The 22,445-nt window shown below is 36.7% G+C and overlaps 1 protein-coding gene across 3 annotated transcripts in view; it reads left to right on the top strand.

The window, feature by feature from the left end:
• The first annotated feature begins 4,823 nt into the window (after nt 1–4,823).
• LOC110098440 (urease accessory protein D) overlaps nt 4,824–22,445 on the top strand; it is a 20,093-nt gene continuing 2,471 nt past the window's right edge. Inside the window, exons 1-7 of one of the 3 annotated variants that reach the window (XM_020825280.2) lie at nt 4,824–4,972; nt 5,063–5,128; nt 5,218–5,292; nt 9,117–9,161; nt 9,342–9,425; nt 13,752–13,834; nt 14,644–14,806. In XM_020825280.2, coding sequence (XP_020680939.1) covers nt 4,871–4,972; nt 5,063–5,128; nt 5,218–5,292; nt 9,117–9,161; nt 9,342–9,425; nt 13,752–13,834; nt 14,644–14,806 — 618 coding nt within the window. In that variant the 5' untranslated portion in view covers nt 4,824–4,870. Of the gene's footprint in view, nt 4,973–5,062; nt 5,129–5,217; nt 5,293–9,116; nt 9,162–9,341; nt 9,576–13,751; nt 13,835–14,643; nt 14,807–22,445 lie in introns of all 3 variants that reach the window. The other 2 variants (XM_020825279.2, XM_028698246.1) reach the window with 2 other exon arrangements.

Below are 22,445 nucleotides of genomic sequence, written 5' to 3'. Positions count from 1 at the left end.
AATATTAAAGTTTATAGGGTGGTATTAGTGTTAAGAATGAAATATATGAGTGACATATTTGATATTAAAATTTTGGGGTTTTTACATCCATACCACTTTATAACATGTATTTTACATATTTGACACCCTAAACATTAATATTTCATATTTAACACCTAAACACAATTCTATCTTCATATATACCACTCCGTCCATTCCATCGCTCACGACGTTATCCCCGAAACCTCACTTTCCCGCCTTTGGTGTGTTCGGTGTTCCCCCTCTCGCGCGCTCCGCCACTTTCTCTGTTCTGTGTTATCATTCGCGCGCGCTCGAGCAGCCCACGACTGCTACCAAGGTCGGACTTTGCTTCCTCTGTTCGCAACGTCGGCGTGATATCGCATACCGAAGGTATGCAGTAATGCCAAACCGTTTCAGTGCAGCAAATAGAACTTGAGGAAAGGGTTATTCGAATAACAGCAAATACTAAAAATTTACAAATTGATTTGTTCAATAGGATTTCAGTCGATTGGGTGTTCTCAATTTTTGTGTATTAATGTGTTCGAACACAGCCTCCTTTGTAAGTTTTGATTACACAGTTATTTCTACTCTTGAAAAATCTAAATCACATTTTGAAATGAATTTTTTGTCTCTGGTATTGCAGGTTTCTGATGATAGCACTGTTGAAAAAAGAGAGGAATTATTGGTCTCATTTAAATATGGAGGTATTTGGGTGGAAACCTCGGATCCATGTAGAAGAAGGTACAATGGCGGCAAATAAAGAACTGTTAAATTTCAGAAAAGCTATTTTAATATTTACAAACTTAGAACAGAAATAGCTAGAATATGTCCATGGCTCAAAGGACATCAATAGGTATAGAGTTGCATACGATGGAGCAATAGCCGCGCTACCTGGAAAGGATCAGTGGAGAGTAGGCGATGATGCTGTCGAAGTTGGAGTGCCGAGTACATCCAGACCAAGGGGTCGGCCCCGCAAAAAAAGAATAGTAAATTTCTTGGAAAAGGACAAGAAAGCTCATAAATGTGGTAGGTGTGGTCTTTGTGGTCATCATCGGAGCACTTGCAAAAACCCACTCCAAAAAAATAACAACGAGACTACATATTCCACTCAATATGGCATCCCGAGACGAGAGAAGTTGTCAGGCAGAAGGAATGTTGCTGACATTGAAGTTGAAGAATTTCAATATTCATATCTTCATGGTTTATAAGTATATCCCTTAATGTGGTTTTTTGTGTAAAACAACATATACTTCCAGCTTTTGGTATTCATATCGCTGTATGAAGTTGAAGATTTTTGGGAACTTTTGCAGTAAATCGAAAATTTGAGCAAATCCAAGCTGCTACATTTTAATGTGGTTTTTTGTGTAAAACAACATATACTTCCAGCTTTTGGTATTCATATCGCTGTATGAAGTTGAAGAATTTTGGGAACTTTTACAGTAAATCGAAAATTTGAGAAAATCCAAACTGCTACATTTTGTTACAAAGTCAGACAAATAACTTGTCTGGAAGAAATGCGGTAAACAATGCTACAGGCATGAAACAGTTTAAACCAATTTATTAGACTTGTTATTCATGAAACAGTTTAAACAGATTTTGGCTCAGGCAATGCTATAGAAAACCACGATTACAATTAGAGAACTTATCTGTTTTACAATTTATCTCAACCAAAATTTTTATATACAATTGCAAACTGTAATCTGTAAACGATAGCAAACTGTGTTACACGTTTCATAAGATAAAAAACATTCATTTAATTTGAGAAGATACAACACAGTACAAAACATGTTCCACAAAACATCACAGTTACAACAACACAGTTACAACAACACAGTTACAATTACTTTTTAAGCAAAATACATCCTAACGATAACGTCGAGGGCAACAAGAGCAATAAACACTTTCAACTGAAATATGACCAAGTCAAGCTTCTTCAAAATCTTGTCGTCTGCGGCTTTTAAATCATAATGTGTATCATGATAAGGCTCTTCTAATTCATCCATCCATTTAAAGAAATTGCAATCGTCATCAGTTCGACTATGAATGCATCTATAAAATTGTCGGCCTCGATTAGGTCCTCGAAAGCATGTGTACACCACACACTTCAACTGACAGTAACAATAAATTTGTGATTGCTGTTGTGTTCTGTCCCTAGCTGAAGAATTCATTGAAGTCATTGGAGAAGTTTTGTAGAATCTGTAAAAGCAAAAAAATGTCAAAACTCATGGATAATCCATTAGAAAAATTTTTTTAGAAAAGTTCAGCAGCAATGAGTTCATTTGCGAAAAAAAAAAATGTAGAAAACTTGGCCACAGGCGGAGCTTCGGCAACAATTAGTTCATTTGCGAAAAAAAATGAAAAAAACTTCGGCACAGACGGTGCTTCAGCAGCTAAGAGTTCATTTGCGGAAAAAATGTAGAAAACTTCCGCAAAGACGGAGCAATACGAAGAACTTTACCTTCGGCGGTGGTTTAGGTCAAAATACTCACGAAACTCACGGAGGGCAAGCAAATGTGGAGAAATCTGACCAGACGAGGGCAACGCCTTTTGCTCGCGAGGTTACCCTGGAGCTGTTCGACCTAGGGACTGGAAAGGGAAAACTCGCGGGAGGGAGAAGGGAAGACTCACGGTGAAACCTGTTCGAGAGAAAGGGATAACGTCGTGAGCGATGGAATGGACGGAGTGGTATATATGATGATAGAATTGTGTTTAGGTGGTAAATATGAATATTAAAATTTAGAGTGTCAAATATGTAAAAATAGATGTTATAAAATGGTACAGATGTAAAAACCCCAAAAAAAACAAAAAGACATAAAGTCATCTTATTCTCTTATTATAATCCAAGAACAAAGTTTATGGCAGAGAACCTGAGTTTTTGGTGGAAGAGGTGAGAAGCGATGGGGGCGCTCTCTCTCTACCGAGGTAATCTCCACCGCGTCGCTGACATTCCCCGCCGGTGGCTGATGCCGCCGCGCGCCATTTCCCTCGCCCAGTTCCGTCACCTTCTCCGCAAGCGAAACCTAGCTATTGCACAATTCTCATCCTTAAATAACCCTAATTGTAAGCCTAACCCTAGAGTGAGTAATGAGAAGCATGACGACATGGACAAGGCCGGATGCCATAAAGAAGACCCGATCAACTGCGTTTCCTTTTCGGAACCGAGCGGATCGGCATTGAACGATTGCAAGGGGATCGTTGCCATCACTGAGGATCGTATAAAGCTATTTTAATATTTGCAAACTTAGAATAGAAATAGCTAGAATATGTCCATGGCTCAAAGGACATCAATATCTTATGTATTACCACATTTATGGAACAACACCCAAAGAATATAAAATTATTACTACGGATAATGATGTGAATGAGTTGGTGAAACAGTCGAATGGGAATTTACGTGTTGAGATTGTTATTGTATTACATGAAGTAGATGCAGATGAACCGATTTCAAATCCTATGGAGGTTGTGAGTTCAGACATGGTTGAATGTTCTATTACAAATATGGGTATTAAAAATTTAGAAGTTGGCACACTCTACAATGATGCACTAACTTTCAAACATGCTCTGCGTTCAGTAGCCATTAAAAACAACTTTGGTGTTAGAATTAAAGCAAGTGATAAGAAACGGGTTATTGCAAAATGTTCTTACCAAGGATGTCAGTGGAGAATTCGTGCATCCCTTTGTGAAGATACTCAGTCTTTCCAGATAAGGCGAGTTGATGGAGAACACACTTGTCCTGGTGTCAATCGTGCAGGGAATAGACTCGCCACATCTGCATGGGTTGCCAATGAAATTCATGATCTAGTGAAGAGGCATCCTGACATTCCACCAAATGAAATAAAGAGCAATATAGAAAAAGAGTATGGTTTATCAGTACCTTACATGAAGCTTTGGAGAGCTAGAGAACAAGCACGTAATACTATTTTCGGTTCGGTTGATGATAGTTTCAAATGGGTCCCAACATTGAAAGCTGAATTACTTGAAAGAAATCCGGGGTCACATATTAGATTCACATGTGCTGTTGTGTTCTGTCCCTAGCTGAAGAATTCATTGAAGTCATTGGAGAAGTTTTGTAGAATCTGTCAAAGCAAAAAAATGTCAAAACTCATGGATAATCCATTAGAAAATTTTTTTTAGAAAAGTTAAGCAACAATGAGTTCATTTGCGAAGAAAAATGTAGAAAACTTGGCCACAGGCGGAGCTTCGGCAACAATTAGTTCATTTGCGAAAAAAAATGAAAAAAACTTCGGCACAGACGGTGCTTCGGCAGCTAAGAGTTCATTTGCGGAAAAAATGTAGAAAACTTCGGCAAAGACGGAGCAATACGAAGAACTTTACCTTCGGCGGTGGTTTAGGTCAAAATACTCACGAAACTCACGGAGGGCAAGCAAATGTGGAGAAATCTGACCAGACGAGGGCAACGCCTTTTGCTCGCGAGGTTACCCTGGAGCTGTTCGACCTAGGGACCGGAAAGAAATAGATGGATTGCGGCCGGGGAAGGGATAACTCGCGGGAGGGCGAAGGGAAGACTCGCGGTGAAACCTGTTCGCGAGAAAGTGAGGTTTCGGGGATAACGTCGTGAGCGATGGAATGGACGGAGTGGTATATATGAAGATAGAATTGTGTTTAGGTGTTAAATATGAAATATTAATGTTTAGGGTGTCAAATATGTAAAATACATGTTATAAAGTGGTACGGATGTAAAAACCCCTAAAATTTTATATAAGTCGTAAAAATACAATATTAAAATTTTAAATATTAGATCTATAAATAGAAAATAAAATGATATGCATGTAAATTTCCCTTTTTGAAGAAGGAATGGGGGATATCAGAAAACAAAAAATTTTCCGGTTAATGTGTGAGGAGAACCAGAATGGAGGAGACGGGCTTCCTCACAGTGGAGAAGATAGACGGGAAGTCAACAGTCACTCGCTGCTTCTCCAAATACCCTCTCAAGCTGATCATCCCCAACAAGGTGAGAATTCTAAATTCGCCGTCTATTTTCTCCCTTCTTCCATCCATCTCACTTCATCTTCCCCTTTCTCCATGATTTCCTCGACTCTAGGCCGGCTCTTCTACCACCGACGCAGTTTGGGTCTTCAGTCTATCTTATGGCGGCGGCATCGTCTCGGTCCTCAAAAAATCCCGTTTACGATATTACTAACCTTGATGATATCTCTTTCCGTTTCTGATTTAGTCCGCATTGCTGTTGGGTTTCAGGGAGATCGTGTAGTTGTTGGGCTGAGTGTTGGTGATGGGTGCACTGTTGCTCTGACAACTCAGGCTTCAACCAAGGTTTGTTCATGTGATTGTAAAATTTGTGTTTAGATTGGTTTGATATGCAGAGTTGAAGCAGGAATGTCTTGAATATGATTGAATTGCTCGTTATATTCTTTCTTCTCTAAGTCGTGTTTTATGATTTGGATGATGTGCTAGAACCGCTTGTACTTGATTTTAACTTGGAGGAAATGGTGTTCGAAACATTCTCTATGGTTATATCGCGTGAATAAGTTTACGGAACAATAGTGACCAGGTTAAATTTATTAGAACGTCTTGATCAGATATGTTCAGAGCTAAATAAGCTGATATTAAGTTTTCTTAGGCGCATGATTAGGTGCTGATATTAAATTTTTTAGGCTGTTGAATGGAGTACTTACGATGTGTACTTGGACAAAAAATGCTGTTGAAGTTGAATAAGAATCAAATTGTTGAGCAAATATAAACATCTGCAGTTCATCTAGTTTGAGTGTTGGAAATTTAGGCTCTGTTTAGATTGAAGGAAAGTGAAGGAAATGTAATGAAAAAAAAAAAAAAGTTTGAAAAGCTTGCATTAATGACCGCTGAGTCATGATCAACCCATAAATTGTTGAGATTTCATTTCCTTTCCTTAAATCCAACAAGAGCCGTAGCCATTCCTTTGGCACAATGTAGCTGTTAATCTGTGTTAGATGTTTGTTGTGGAGCTTAAATTCCCTTAAATAGTCAAGGATCCAAATTATGCAGCCTATCTTGACCTATTGATTGAGAACTTATGAAGGATTCAAATACAAAGATTGAGATTAAATACTGGATAAGATATTGATAAAATTTAAATAATCCTTGGATTTTTTTTTAGTGCAAAACTAAGTCAAAACTCTGTTCATATATTTTACAAGTTCTTGCAATTATCAGCCTATTACCAAAACAAGTGGTTAAGGTGATTTATTATTTTTTGAACAAAAATTTATTGTTTGTTGACGATGACTACAATAAAGTTATAGTCCATGAACAATAATTTTCCCATCATAAAAGAGTTGGAACTGCTAGAATTTCAAGAAATTCTCATGAAAGTTTATTTCAAAGTGATTGATATATAATGCAATCCAAAACCACTATTTTGGTACCATTTGGTGCTAATGATGGCGGTCAATAATTCTCGTAGATTTACAAAGTTGAGAATCAATAATATCTGCAACTTTATCGTAAGTGAGGATATCTAGAGATGAGAACCACATGTTGTTTGCCTTCTCTAGTTCCCTGTGGTGCTCGTTCCTGCCCCCCTTGTTGTTAAGGGGTTGGGCGGGGTGGCAGCTCATGAGCTGTTGTTTTCACTGATTAATGTGTAGTTAAATTCATTCCCCACCCCCTTTTCCCCCCTTCCCCTACTGCCCCTTTGGTTCCCCCGCCTGGCTCTTCCCGTGGTTGGTTCCTTTCCCCTTTGGCTGCCAGTTCCAGTTCCCTGTGGTGCCCATTCCTGACCCCCTTGTGGCTGCATATTTCAGTTCCCTGTGGTGCCCGTTCCTGTCTTCCGTGGCTGCCTTTTCCAGTTCCATGTGTGGCTCTTGGCTGCTGCTCCTGGACATATTGCTGACCTTCTATTTTCCCTATCTTAATGGTTCAGTTGGAGGTGGTTTTAAGGGCTGTTTGGCTGCCCCTTTTCACCTATATATATGTAATATTTTGTAAGCAGATTTGGAGAGAGTTATGTGAGGAATTTTTGGAAGAAACATGAGGGTTTTCCTTGATAGCTTGCGAGCTATGTATCCCCTTCTCCTTCTTCTAGGATAGCTTGCGAGCTATGTCTCTTCTTCGTCTCAGCTTCTTACCGCTTTCTTCTCTCCGCAAGTTTGACGCCTTTTGTATCTTTCTTCTCGATGGATGGAATGTAAGTTTAGGTGTTTTTTATTTATTTTGTAAGTGCCGTTTTATGTTATAAAGTTGTATTTTTATTTTGTGTTTCTTTTTTGTGACCAAGGGTCTCCTACTTATTTTGGGAGCTTTTGGTTGCATCACTTATTATCACTAGATCATATATCTCCTTTGATGTAGGAGTTGTGAGCCAGAGCATAGAAACTTCGAAAGAGAAACCTTGGGAGATTGTTTTGCATATCCTTAGGTATATCAAGAAGTTATCCAGGAAATGACTACCATACACTAATAATGGGTGCATTAATGTGAAACCTTTTCTATTGCTGATTGTGCTGGATTAGTTGATGATAAAAAATCTACATATGGATATTGCATGTTTGTGAGATATAACTTGGTCCCATGGAAAAGCAGGTAAAAATAGTGGTGGCCAAATAAAGCACCAAGGGAGAATATAGTGCCATGGCATCTTACATGTGAAATGATATAGGTTAAGACGCTCCTGATGAAATTATCTTTTTAATCGCACTTCTCATGTTCTTAAACTGTAATAATCTTGCTGTCATCTACATTACAAGTAATCTCATGTTCAATGAAAGAACCAAACACATTGAGGGTGATTACCAATTCATTTGGGATACAATGTTAGAAAAGAAGATCATTACTCTTTATATTTGTAAATCTAAACAATAGACAATTATATCAATCAAAGCTTTAGTTCCAATTCAATTTTTAAATTTATGTAACAAATTGAAGCTAATTGATATATATGCTCTAATTTGAGGAAGGTTTTAGCATTAACATTATGGTTTTAGAAAAAATTTATATTTATAGTTAGTGAATTATGTTTATTTTGTTATCCTTTAGGGCATATTTCTGTTATCTATTATAAATAAGGATCTCTACAAGTGAATGTTACACAAATTTCTTTTGTCTCAATAATTATCATTAATATTCTTAACCCGTTAGTCTTTCTACCTTTTTGTTTATCTGGAAGATGAAATAAAATTCATATTTCATATTGTCTATTTTTAAGCGATATTTACATGGGTACCATAATAAGCTTTCTATTATACCTATGGGATAGCCATACTTGAAAATAGCAATTTACCGCTCAAATCCTTTGGCTTTTCCAAACATGTTGTCAGGGTCATCATCTGACAAAGTTTTTGTTATATTTCAATATCTCAAACAACTTCAAAGATTATGAAAGACTCCCTCTCTCTCTCTCTCTCTCTCTAAGATGTCTAGAAGCTTGAGGACAGTGGGTTGTGTTTGTGGTGGATTGGCATGACTTTCTATTATTCCGGGTCATTCGAATTGGGAGCTGGCACTGACCATTCAATTGTGAATGTGGCTGAGGAGGATTGGATAAATGGTGAGATGCATGCTTAGCTTCTCAGATTAATACAATTAATCATAGTTAGTCCATGGGTTGGCAATGTTAATAGTGCTGTTAGATGAGAATTAATTGGAAATGCCTACATCTTTATTGAATTGTTATCTTAGTATAACCATATATGTGCCTCACTGTCTCTCTCTTTCTCTCATTGAATTGGCAAACAATCGATGTGGGTTGCAAGCACTTGAACAACACAAGCAAAGCTTTATGGCTGTGATATCATGTTAGAAGGGACTAGGGAGAGAATATTTTGGTAATAAAAGAGGATATAAATATAAGGATAAAGAAAAATATAATAGTTGAGAATATTCTCAATTATAAAGAAATAGAATAATAAAAAATATTGCATATTCTTATCATAAATAGTAATACATGTGATGGTGCTGATATGATAATAAATGGCACGTTTAGTAAAGCATGAATATTTCAGTTGGCATAAGAATAATATTTGAAATTAGTTGCTTTTTAATCGACAGGTGATGTAGGAAGCATTTCATGCAGACCGATAAACATTACATTACATTCCTTGTCTTGTTTGACTGTCTCATGCGTAACAAGGCAGGCCCTTTACATTTACTTTCTATTTAAACAGGTATACAAGTCTGTTGACTCCAAATGCAGTGAGCAAGTCCTAGAGGTACCTCCACCATTTTAATTTCTGAATTGATGAGCTGTCCATCTATGAAAATGTTTGGTTACCATCATTATAAAAGTAAGATTATGATAGTCTTAGAAATGATAAAATTGCTCGAGTTGTACTAGTCATTTTATCCTCGTTGAAACTGCTCAGTAGGATGAATTTATTTGCACGCAGTAGGCTAAAGTCGGGAGGAACGCATTATTGGCTGTTATTCCAGATCCTGTTACTTGCTTCTCAGCAGCAATATACTCTCAAAAACAGGTATTCCGGATCTCTTCTGATTCAAATTTGGTAGTAGTGGATTGGATTACTAGTGGACGACATGAGAGCGGGGAAAAATGGGACTTTGTGTTTTACAAGAGCAGCAATAACATATTTTTGGATGGGGGTGAACCTCTATTTGTTGATTCGGTAATTCTCTCTTTTGTACTTATTTTGCGTGATTGCTGAAACTTATTGCAATTATTGGTGATATTCTAGTGTTATGTATTGTTTGATGAAATTTATGGCATCACAGTTTAAGTTCTCAAACAAAAATTGAATTTACTTCTAAAAAAGAATTTTATCTTATCTTTTTGTTAAATGAATCGGAAGACAGCAAGTCTCTTTTTCTTTGTCTCAAGGATTTATGCAATAATTATTTCTATAATAATTGTAAGACAGGATTAGAGAAGTAAAGATAAACTTGTTTGATGGGACAAACGAGACACGTAAGCTAACTGCATAAATCATATTCTTAGGTTCAAGAATTTTCTATTGAATTTAAGTATGTTTCATGAGCTTGAATGCCTACAAGAGCTAGTTGATTGATTTCCTACGTTTTCTTAATTATTACTTACTCCATTTGTTCATTAAAGGCATGGTTGACATGGAATTCAATAGTTGATGAAAATTTTGCATCTTTGTAAGAGTACATTTTTGAGGTCGCTATGACTGCCATATCCACATGGTCCTTTAATTCAGATTTAGATTAAGCTTGATATGTGTACTAAGAGGTTCTTTTTTGCTATAAGCAATCATTCTCGTATGTCAGTGTTATAAGTATGGAGTCAAAATTTTCTAAATATTGAAAATAGTGGTTCTCTTCAATCACCTGAAAGTCTTAAAAGAAGGATACCACAAAGTCTTAAATGTTTGTTATCATAAATTTATAAATAGATGGTATTATACAAGCTTACATGAAGGTTATCATAGAAGTCTACAATATGGGCTACATAAGTCATATTGGAAGGCGAACGCTTCACTATATAAACCCATGTAATCCTCACTTCTAAAACATCTGTAATCATAAGAGAAAAAAGAGGAGCAGCGAAGGTAAGAGAGGAAGACGTTTTTGTATTAGAAAAGATAAAAGAAGCATCGTCAATGATTTTTTCGCCACATTCAACCATTGTCTTCACAACATGTGATTGTGTTCCTTCTCAGTCGTTAACACAATCAAAGTGGTATCTTTTTCGTTATGAAATGTAATATCTCACTATGTCTCTTTTGAAATTTAATGAATGAAATTTCATGTGCAGTCGTAGATTTAGGTAAATCTCATTGAATCATATAAACTTGCTGACTTGTATTTGAGATATTTGGTGTGGCCATTCTGTTATCCTCATTCAATTTATTTCCCAAGTTTTATCATTATCTTAACAATTGATATCAGAGTTTTGGTCTAAAATGATTTTAAATTTGAACATGGAAAGGGGAAGGTCAAAATTGGCAAATTTGATGGCCGGAATTTTGTGTTTCTAAAGATGCAGATAGATGATTAGTTGTACCAAAGCAAACTCAAGCAATCACTGAATGTTGTAAAGCAGCCATCAATCGGCCAAGAAGAGTTATAAACAAGTTATAGGTGTCATTTGCCTATCCCTTAGCATAAACGTTGCATTTAACATCCATAATGAAACAATAATAATAGGTGTCATGAAAGCGCCCTCCGATATGTATGAAATCTCATGATTTCAGAAGAAGCTTCGACCACCAATCTCATCAACGAGTTCAACTCAATCAGGAGATAATTGAACTGTGTGAACATCAGGATTGATTATGAGAGCCATGCATTGAGTTTTCTCTCAGCATTGCCGGAGAGTTGGGATGACATTGTAAGTCATCTAATTCTTATGGATCGTAAGAGATGAAGCTTAGTGACGTCAGAGATTTATTCTTAGTGAGGATATCAGACGACATGAAAAAGTTGAAAACTTGAAATTACATCTTTTTTTCTAAATATTAATAGCAAGAGCGGGTCTCAAAATTTTGGAAACAGTAAATGGAGAAGCATGTTAGAATCTCTTGGTAAAACTTTTCAATTAAATCAAAATAGAAACAAGTTTCGAGATGACCCAAATAAATGTTGAGATTGTGACAAGTCTGGCTGCTTGATGAAATGATGCAGAAAAAAGAGGGGTGAACAAAGCCAAAAGCCAAAAGAAGAGACAATGAATGTCACTATGGAAGATATTTATGATGCGCTGATACTTAATGTTGATAGTTCGATGGAAACATGGATATTATACTTGTTGCGAGCTGAGAAATTTGAGATGGTAGAGTGCAAAGATTTTACATCCTAGCTATACACGAAAATTCAGCACACAAACAAGAACTTGAAGAGACAGAGGGACACCAGAGTTTTAACGTGGAAAACCTTATAAAGGGTAAAAGCCACGGGGCCTTGTCCAGTTAAAAGGATTCCACTTTTGTTTGAATAAAATACAGAGATCAATACGTTCTTAAATACAAGGAGAATACAATATATTGAAGATTTTTGTCAAACTCCAAATAGGTGCTTATGATCTTGAATGGTTGACGAATGAACGAGCGAAAGTCTGTTGGCAGTCGATGATCGGGAAGAGATCTGGCAGTGTTCGTCGAGCGGGCTGAAGTTTGGAGACTTTCGAAAGTCGGTAAGAACTCCGGCGGTTGCCGGGAAAAACTCTGGTGGTGGTCGAGAAGACCTCTAGCGGGTCGAGATGAAATCCGACGGTGGTTGGTGGCAAGAGAACTCTTGAATCCTTCTCTTCTCTTCTCCTTTTTTAGAGCATCTGATTCATATATGAATCGAGATTAGTGCCCGATCAAAGTGAATTTTTGGTGACATATCAATACTCATGTGCATCATTTAATTCTTCCTCTAATAAAAATTTAATAACAAACTATTGCACATGCAATTATGACAATTTATGCTAATGATGAACCACAGAATATTGTGGTATTGTTGGTGTTGCAATCAAGATAACATGTGTTAAAAAAATATACACATCCCTAGCTTATGGAGAAACCTTTTCTCCGTGGGGCAGCTAGCTACAAAAGAATGTCATGCCACTTTCATTGATGATACTTGAAATGTGACAAAAGATGCCTTGGTGTTTGCTCGAGGAAATAAGATAGGCATTCTTTACACCACCACTAACACTGAAATAATAGGAGTTGTGTCTAATGCAGAGGTCAATTCAAATCTATTACATCAAAAGTTAGGCCGTATGAGTAAGAAATGTCTAAAGATTTTTCACTCAATAGGCAAAATTTTATGTTTAAAATCAATTGAATCCACCTTTTATGAACACTATATTCTAAGGAAATAAAGAAGGGTTGGAGCTAATACACACAGATATAGAGGGTCCATACCCCATTATATCAAATCTTTCAAGACTCGACACAATTGAAACTATGGAGAAATATTTTATTTTCTATGAAACTTTTCACATATTCAATTATTCCTTGGATGCTATGTGCAGGGGTAGAAGGTGAACAAATTTTAAGTAATTAAATAATAGTAACAACAATAATCAAATGAATAAAAAGATATAGAATTAGTATTTCTAAAAATAAAACTAGTAAGATAATTCCATCAAATTTATATGAGAATATAATAAAAAAAAAAGTTTAAGCTATGTGTTTTAATTTTAATTAATTAATCAGTTCATTAAGAGTAAAGAGTTAAGTTGGGCAATTTTTTTATGAAGATTGGATAAAACTATAAATTGAGGGTAGGCAAGTTCCTAAAAAATATAATCTTCTATGGGGAAATTTTTTTTTTGAGCGTAGGCATTTTGAATATGTTAGAGCCAACTTGATTCCACCTCTGGCTACATGGAGATTTGAAGCAGATATCCATCCAACCAGAATAGATCAAGATCGTTCTTCTTTTAGATGATCTCATTCTCTCTTTATCTTTCAATATCTTTTTTGCTTGACATAATGGGTTTGCGCTTGATAAGTTGATCTTAAATATAGTTTATTTATTTATTTATCTACTTTATCTACCATCTTTAGCTTTGAAATCTTGAAAAATAAAGAGAATCATGTGGGTGAGCTTCATCTTATATTTTCCCAGATTTGCAGCGTCATGATATCCTGTCTGTGCTTCTCATATAAGTACCCAAGCTTCATAGTTGCTCACTGTATCATTAAGCTATTCGATGATTCATCTACAGTAACATAACTGAATGAAATAGAATTAATACGTGAATTGCTCCACGTAAGAAGTTTAATAAACTCTCCCTTTGGCATTGTTTTCCATTAATAAAGTGAACATAATCTTGCGTGTGCTTTCTTTTCTTCTATTTTCTATAAATATTTTCTTTCTATTCTTAGGTCTTACTTGAGCAGACATCAACTACTAGCGTTGCTGAACGCATGAAAGATTACCAAGTTGTGGCAATGGTTATTATCTTGGGGTAACTTTATTAGCTGCCATCTTCTCTTCGGCTGGTCTCCTTTTTTTTTATCCTCCTGGCAGCTTAAAATTTAATTACCACATAACATGTTGATATTGTATCTTACCAACTCTTCCAAGATTAGCTAGCAAGTACATAGCTGAATATAAGTAAACATTACAATTAATTGATGTTTTTTCTTATTGTGAAATTCTGCAACATTCAAATGTATTAAAATTGCCATTTTGAGTTGGGCAATATGTGAAACTTAATCAAATACATAGAGATAAAAATAGCATAAAATATAAAAAATGACCACAACAACAACAACAACATCAAGTCTTTATCCCACTATGTGGGGTCGGCTACATAGATTCTTTTTCTCCATTTTGTCCTGTTGAGAGTTAAATTCTCAATTATATCTAATAAAGAAATGTCATTTCTGATACAAAAATACACAAAAACTTATACTAGTTCACCCAATCAATGGCTAAACTATTACCACTACTGTAGACTTCACAATGATTTGATTGTAGAGAATTACAACCCTAATTTATTTCATGCAAGCATTAAATGATACCTTCCTTAAAGTATATTGGGTAATACCGTTAATTCTGCATAGCTTGTTCTTTTTTTTTTTTTTTTTGTAGTACAAAAAATAGACCTCACAACTTAACAATTTGCTTATTAAAATTCTTTCAATTCATAAATGTGTTACTAGTAGAAATGTTTAAGGTGGTTCGGATAAAGTGTTTTTTCACAAACTGTATGAAGCTGTCGTTTCCCATCCAAAGCTGCTCAACTGTTTTTGTGAAAAATTTCTCTTCCAGGCCCAAGCTGAAACACCTTCAGGATCTGATACAAAGTGAAGTCGAGCATATGATGACAGGAAATTTCCGCCCAACTAAAGTGCAAAAAATGAGTTCAGAGTCGTCTGCAAATGGGCCATCTAGGCCTCCAATTTTTGCTTCTTGCAGTTCCTTCGGGGCTAAGGTGTTAGTTTTTATAACCATTTATATCTTAAATAGTTTAAAATATAATTTTAATAACTACCTAAATGTTAAGTAACTCAAAAATATAGTTCAAATTTTCTTCTAAAAGGCAAAAATGTGGATAACCTTTTTTATTATTAAAGCCAACCATTCTTTGTTTAAAATTTTCTATAATCGATATAAGTTGTGTATGAAAAAAAATAAATTAAAAAAAAATATATTTTTGCGCCTCTAAGTCTTCAATCTCCTGCATTAAATACACCATCAATTTCAAGATTAAAAAGTTCAGAAGCACTTGAAATCAGTGGTAATTGACAAACATCAATAGTTCTATATATGTTAATTTTCACATTTAATATTGGATGCTTTCTAGAATTTGATTTTGGAATTTGTCCAAAATCTAAAATCATTTTTTTTCATTTGATGGTCTGGAATTTAAAAATATTTCTAGTATTAAAATTTTTATTTCTTACATATTATGCATTACGTTAAACAGTTGAGCGTACGTAAATATTTGGATTTGATAACATTTAATTTTGTAATTTAGAAATATGCTTAGGATGCATAATATAATTTTAAATCCATCATTTGATATCAGAGAGGGGTTACAATACCTCTACCTTTACATTCTGATAAGACCGAAATTTTCTGCATTTAAAATATCAGTCTGTTGTATTGTAAGCCCAGTTCTGTTAAACCCTTATGGATGAAATGGATTACTATGTTAGATATGGCCATTAAATCAATAATACCAAGCCTATGATGGGCTCCACGTGAGTCTCATATTTCATTTGGAACAACTTTCTTATTGCTTTCTAAAACAACTTTCTATTATAAAAATTTTTAGTTCAAGAAATTATTATACTAAAAATTTTGGCAGTTGTCTTGGAGTGCTAAGCACATTTTGACTGCAACTTCTACTATGGAGGCCGAGTTTGTATCTTGTTTTGAGGCTACCTCATACAGTGTATGGTTGAAGAGCTCTATTCCTAGGTTTTGACTTGTGGACTCTATATATAGGTTATTTAGGATATATTGTGACAATGCAACTGCAGTTTGTATGGCTAGAACAACAAGAGTGGTGGATGGAGAAAGCACATCGACATTAAGCACTTAGTCATATGAGAACTTATCAAAGAGAATATTGTGGTTATCAAGCACGTTAGCATGAGGTTGTTGATAAATGTATAGAAGTTTAGGGATCATGCTGAACTTCTGGGTCTTAGTTACTTTGATTTTATTGTATGAATAAATATTATAAATAAGACTCTTATGATTGTGATGTTTTTCATATTTAGCTAATTGTGTACATGTCTATTGGTATGATAAACATTATTAAAGTTTGACTTAACATGAGCATTGGATTTATTTATTAAGTTATATGAATATATGCATAGAAGACATATTTATGATGATACATGGGAGAGAGATAATACTGGCTTTTAGACAACCTATCATCATGATCCATAAATTTAATTCTTAATATAGTATTGATGGAATGTTTGGATCAAGTGGGAGAGTGTTAGTTTTTATAACCATATATATTTTAAATAAGTTAAAATATAGTTTTTATAGATTTCTATATTTTGGATAAGTCAAAAATATGATCCAATTTTTTTTTTCTAAAGGCAAAAGCTTGGATAATCATTTTTTTGGTTATTAAAACTATCCATTCTTTATTTAAAAACTTCTATGATGGATAGAAGTTATATATATATATATATATATATATATGAATAAAACAAATTCAAAAAAAAGGGTCACGAAGCTTTCAATTTCTTTAAAAAAATATACCATTTGAGAAACTTTCGATGTAGGAGTTGCAGAGAGATAGGAGAAGAAGAAGCATAGAGAAATTTCTATATAGAACTGTAGCTTACTTGTGTATATGTATATGAAATCAGGTATTACAGAGTAGTTTATATAGATGAGTGAAGGACACGTTGTTAGACGGTATAAAAAAGCCGTTGATGACAGATTGTGCATACAGTGGGAATGTAGTGGTAATAGTGGGTAGTGTTGCTTGCATAGGTGGTCCACAATGTGTAATCATGTAGCATTGTTGTTGATGATCCGAGTGTGCTAACAACCCCCCTCAAATTAACAAGCTAGAGTTTAGATTGTTAATTTCTTTCGTAGAGTCTAGAAGCGAGTGATGGATATGGGCTTCGTCAGTATGTCTGCCGGTTGATCAATCGAGTTGATGTGAAGAATTTCACTTGCATTGGTCTTGATGTGCTGATTGATGAAGTGTTAGTCGATCTTGACGTGTTTCATCATGGCATGAAAGATTGGATTGTGTGCGAGCGCCATTGCTGAGGTGTTATCATAGAAGATTTCGGTGGTTGGCAGTTGTGCGGCATGGAAATCAACTATGAGGCATCTGAGCCAAATTACGTCAGAGATTGTTGAGGATAGAGCATGATATTCAGCTTCTGTAGAAGATTTGACAACAATGGGTTACTTTTTAATGCACCAGGATAGTAACTTCTGTCCAAGGAAACTGCAAAAGTTGATAATGGATTTCCTGCCAGATGAATCAACTGCCAAATCTGCATTAACGTTGGTATGAAGGGAGAAATCGCTGTGAACTAGGGGAAGGCCATACTATTTTGTACAATTCATGTATCTGAGTAGTCGTTTGAGCAACTGATAGTCTTTATTGGTAGGATTGTGCATGTGTTGACAAATGTTGTTTGTGGCAAATGCAATGTCAGGCTTGGTAATGGTCAGATATTGTGGTGAACATGCAAGTTTGCCATATAAATGTTTATCGCTGAAGGGTTGATCCGAGTGTGACCCAGGAGATGATTTGAGAGACATCGGCGTTAGGGCCGGTTTGGAGTTAGCAAAGCCTAAAGTTTGCAGCAAATCCCTAGCATAGTAAGTCTGATGGAGAAAGAAGCCTTGATTTGTCTTGCATACCTAAATTCCTAGGAAAATGGAGACCGTGCCGATCTGTTTAAGAGAGAAAGATGATTGTAATTTGGACAGGAGATGATGTATGTGCATGTGATTGTTGCCGGTGAGGAGAAAATCATCTACATAGATGAGTAAGTACATTTGAATATTATTGGTTGAATAAATTAGGAGGGACGGATCTGATTTACCGAAGTTGAAGCCAAAGTTTAATAGAAATGTTGTGAGCTTGTTGAACCACTGCCGTGGAGCCTGCTTGAGGCCGTAAATTACCTTGTTAAGTTTACAGACGTAGTTTGGAATTGAGAGTCAATGAAACCCGGAGGTTGTCTCATTAAACATCCTCATGAAGTTCGTCGTGTAGAAAGACATTAGAGATGAAGAGTTGTAGGATGGACCAATGTTGTTGTAGTGCAATAGTGAGTAAGAGGCATATGGTAGGCATCTTGGCTATTGGATTGAAAGTTTCCTTGTAATTGATGTCGTACTGCTACTTGAAGCCTTAAGCAACTAGGCAGGCTTTGTACCTATCAATCTGTTCGTCATGTTTGAATTTAACCAATGTTTAAAATTGCACAATTGGGTATTGAGGTGATTTTTGTTTATAAGGCGAGATGTAAGCTTCAAGGCGTTTTGAGGCATAAGCCTCAAAATCAAAAAATTACGTAAAGTGATAATAAATATCAAAAGTAATTTTTTATATAATGCCTATATAATATGTTAAATGATGACATATTAACTTCCTATTAAATTATGAATTAACAAATTGGCATACATATGAAACAAAAAATTGCACAAGATATAAAGTGACAAGTGATAAATTGCGTGAAATAGAATCTAAATTCAAATATTATAAGAGCAAAATAATATGAATTATAGAAATTGTATAAAAGTATCATATAACATGAAGTTCAACTCCAAATTTTTTCTTTCTCAATTCTCTACTCATTTACATTTAATTCCTAATAAAAGCTAAAATAGTTGGCAACAATTTAGAACTCATCTACACTATCTGATGTAGCATGATGCAAATCCAGGATTTGTATTTAGAAGCTTAACAAAAGATTATTCAAGTATGATAATTGCAAGTTAAATCTTGTTCCCAACTTAAGCTTTTCGGAAATCTCAATTGTTAACTACGACTAGCCCAAGGAAGAACTCACTAAGAGATCTTGTCATGCACTCACAAAGAGAACAAAGAGAATAATTTTCATTTCATCAATAATGCCCCAATACAATGATATAAGCCTTTATATATAGGCTTACAGAAAAATAAAAGCATAAAGTCACAAATGCCCTTGGGCTACAATAAGTGAAACATCCCTCATAGGGGTACAAACGGAAACATGAAATAACTATTAAAAGAAAAGAACTAAAGCATCATAGATAAAGGCTCTGAATCAGGGCCGTCGATCGTCGTCCCCGGCGATGGTACACATGTCGAAATCTGATGCCCTCATCACTATCATCATTGAGGTGATTTTTAGTTGAGTTGTCACCATAATCAACCATCATGTTTGAATTTAAAACAGCGAGCATCTCCTCCAAGGGAACCTTGAGGCCCGCCTCAGCGCAATTCTAGTGAAAAACACTTTGAGGCTTACACCTCTAGCTTTTTTATGAGGCTTGCGCCTCAGCTTGGTTGAGGTTCGCCTTGAGGCACGCCTCGCCTCGCTAGTGTGAGGCTTACGCCTCACCCAATATGTATATGTTTTTGTTAAATCTAACATAAATCACGTCTTCATGCACATTAGAGCGCAACAACTTTATAGGTCCAACGACAACTGAGTATGGGTTCATTTTGTGGAGCTGGAATGAGAGACTAGGTTCCCTATTTTTGAAGTGCAAGGAATTCAGTGGACATTGCTTCTCATCTACATTGATGTTTAACTGCTTGAATGTGCTTGGATGGTGTAAGGGACATTTGAGGAGTGCTGATAATTCGAAGATTTGCTTGGGCTTGAGGTGGCCTGATCGGAGCCTTGTTTACATAGGATGAATGGATGGATGAAAGACGAGTTTGGGAGGAGGCTCGATGGGAGTTGGATCGAGAAATGGAAGGTCTGAGGTGGTTGGAATAGATTGAGTTTGTAGAGGGGATGAGGTATTTGTTTCAGTGGTGTTGGAGGTGAGGTTTGATGGAGGAGATGCTTGGGAAGGGTTTGAAAGGGTGGTTGTCGGAATTAGCATAAGTGGCGAAGTGGAGGTGGGTGTAGGTGAAATGATGGATTGGCGAGAAGAAGAGGTATATGGAAACACATGTTCATGGAAAACAATGCGTCGTGATTTGTCGATTTTCTTGGTGTGAAGATTGAAACAATGATAACCTTTTTGGGAGGTAGAGTAGCCAAGAAAGATACATTCTAGAGAGTGTGGATGCAGTTTGCTTGGAGCTAAAGGTTTTAGCCAAGAAAAGCATAAGCAACCGAATGTTTTAAGATGTGTGTAAGTTGGGGTGTAACCATGTAGCAGTTCGAAAGGGATTTGAAGTTTAATAGCTTTGGTGGGTAGGCGGCTTATGAGATAGTTGGAGGTCTGTAGAGCCTCGGCCCAAAAGTGCAGAGGGAGGGTGGTGGCATGTAAGAGGGTGCGGGTGGTGTCCAATAGATGACAATGCTTGCGTTCGGCAACTCCATTTTATTCTGAAGTGTAGGGATAGCTGAATTGGTGGGTGATGCCCTTGTCGAGAAGGAATTTTTTGAAGTGATGACTAGTGAATTCACTGCCACCATCTGAGCTAAAAGTTTTAATATGTGTATTGAATTGATTTTTGATAAGTTTAGTGAATTCTTGAAACTTAGAAAGAGTTTCATCTTTGGTATACATGAGAAATAACCAGCAGTATCTTGAGTAGTCATCTATGAAAAATACGTAATATTTATAACCATAAAGAGAGGCGACCGAAGCAAGCCACCAAACATCTGAGTGGATGAAAGCAAAAGGTTGTGTGGTACAAGGAAACTTTGATTAAAAGATAACTTGTGGCTTTTGGCTACATTACAAGATGTGCATAAAACGGAAGATGAGATACATAGAGATGGTATGGTTTGAAACAGATTGCATAAGACTTGCCGATGCAGATGTCCTAAGCGAGCGTGCCAGAGAGAAGTAGGTGCAAGTGTTGTATGAAGAGCGGTGGAGTGTGGTGACTGGGATGAAGTGATCGGATAGATGCCGTCATGGCTGCAACCACATAGAAGAATTTGATTGTCCGGAAGGTCCTTGATCACAAAACCACCGACGTCAAAAGAGATAGTGCATATATTATCATATATTAATTTATCAATATAGAGGAGATTGTGGGATAAGAAGGGAATGTGAAGTAAGTTGCGGAGGAAGAGCTTACGAGTGGTGTCCATAAGAGGTAGAATACCTTGACCACTATGTCTGATGGGAAGAGGTACCGTTTGCAATGGAGACATAATCAAGTCCTTGATAGGGAACGAGTTGTTGAAGGTTGTTTACATTTGCGATCAAGTGGTTGGAGGCACCGGAGTCGAGACCCACTCGGTGGGAGGTGTATGTTGGTGAGTGAACAAGGTCCGAGGAGTCTAAGATGGGGAAGGGGCGTATTGAAGGTTACATCGGTGCCAACGGAGAGGGATGAATGTCCAGCTTTGCCACATATTTGATAGATAGGGCACTGATTGGGCGGTGTAGGAGGTGAGGGTGATCTGACATTGGCAGTTTGTTGTTTGAATTGAGCGCCACAACCGCGGTTGGGGCGGTTCTGGGTTGAGGAGCTGAAGCGATTGTGGAAGACACTGCGAGTGGAGTAGAGCGCAACACTGTCAAATGAAAGGGGTGATATATTTCTGTAATTCATTTTGAATGTTGACCTCCTCGCTTCACAAAAGGGAGTATAGGGTATCAAAGCTGATCGGTTGGATGGAGGTGCATATGACAATTTTAAAGGAGTTGTAGGAGTGATGGGGACATCGTCAGAGATTGCGACACATGTATCATCAGGAGATGCCGGAGATCGACGGCCACGATCATGACCTTTATTTTCATCATTTTATAGTAGTTTATTTGATTTTTATGTTTTCCGTTTTTGCCCTTATGGGTAGTTGGTCGTTATTGTAGCCCGAGGGGCATTTTAGTCTTTTGTTGTCTTGTCATTTTGAGGCCTATTTATATGGCCATTTTCTGATGTAATCTTAGTTTTGAGGAAATGAAAATATTTTGTGTTCTCTTTGTGAGTTCCCCCCCCCAAGATCTCTTAGTGAGTTCGCCGGAGATCTCTTTAGTGAGTTTCCGCCGGAGGAGACTAGATCTCTTTGTGAGTTCTAGTTTTCAACCTTCTTATCTCGTGAAATTCAAATCGAATATAATTGACGGTTAGTAATTTCATGGTCGCTCGATTCCCTTGAAGTTTCCCTCTCTTCCTCCCCTTGCATTTGCCGCCGCCTAGCCTTGACCTGCTCAAGCCTCCGCCACCTTAGCTGCCTCCTCCGCCAGCCAATCCCTCTCCAGACCTTGGGCCGCCGACCCAAGACCATCCCGTGCAGCCACCCCACCTCTACAGCTCCCCTACTCCACAACTGCCCGACCGTGGAGCTCCAGCCCACTGGAAAATTTTTCCTGCAGGCCCCTTGCCGCCAATCCTCCTTGCTTTGCCCAGCCCGTGGAATTGCCAGCCTTAACGGCATAATTAATTGCCTCATTAATTGCCATATTATGGCTGGTAATTAATCATGTTTGAATATGTTTGAAATTCA

The sequence above is a fragment of the Dendrobium catenatum genome, unplaced genomic scaffold (assembly GCF_001605985.2).
Source record: "Dendrobium catenatum unplaced genomic scaffold, ASM160598v2 fragScaff_scaffold_123, whole genome shotgun sequence".
NCBI classification, from domain to species: Eukaryota; Viridiplantae; Streptophyta; class Magnoliopsida; order Asparagales; family Orchidaceae; genus Dendrobium; species Dendrobium catenatum.
Note: the sequence above shows the minus strand (reverse complement) of the source record. Positions and strands in the feature narration are given on the sequence as shown.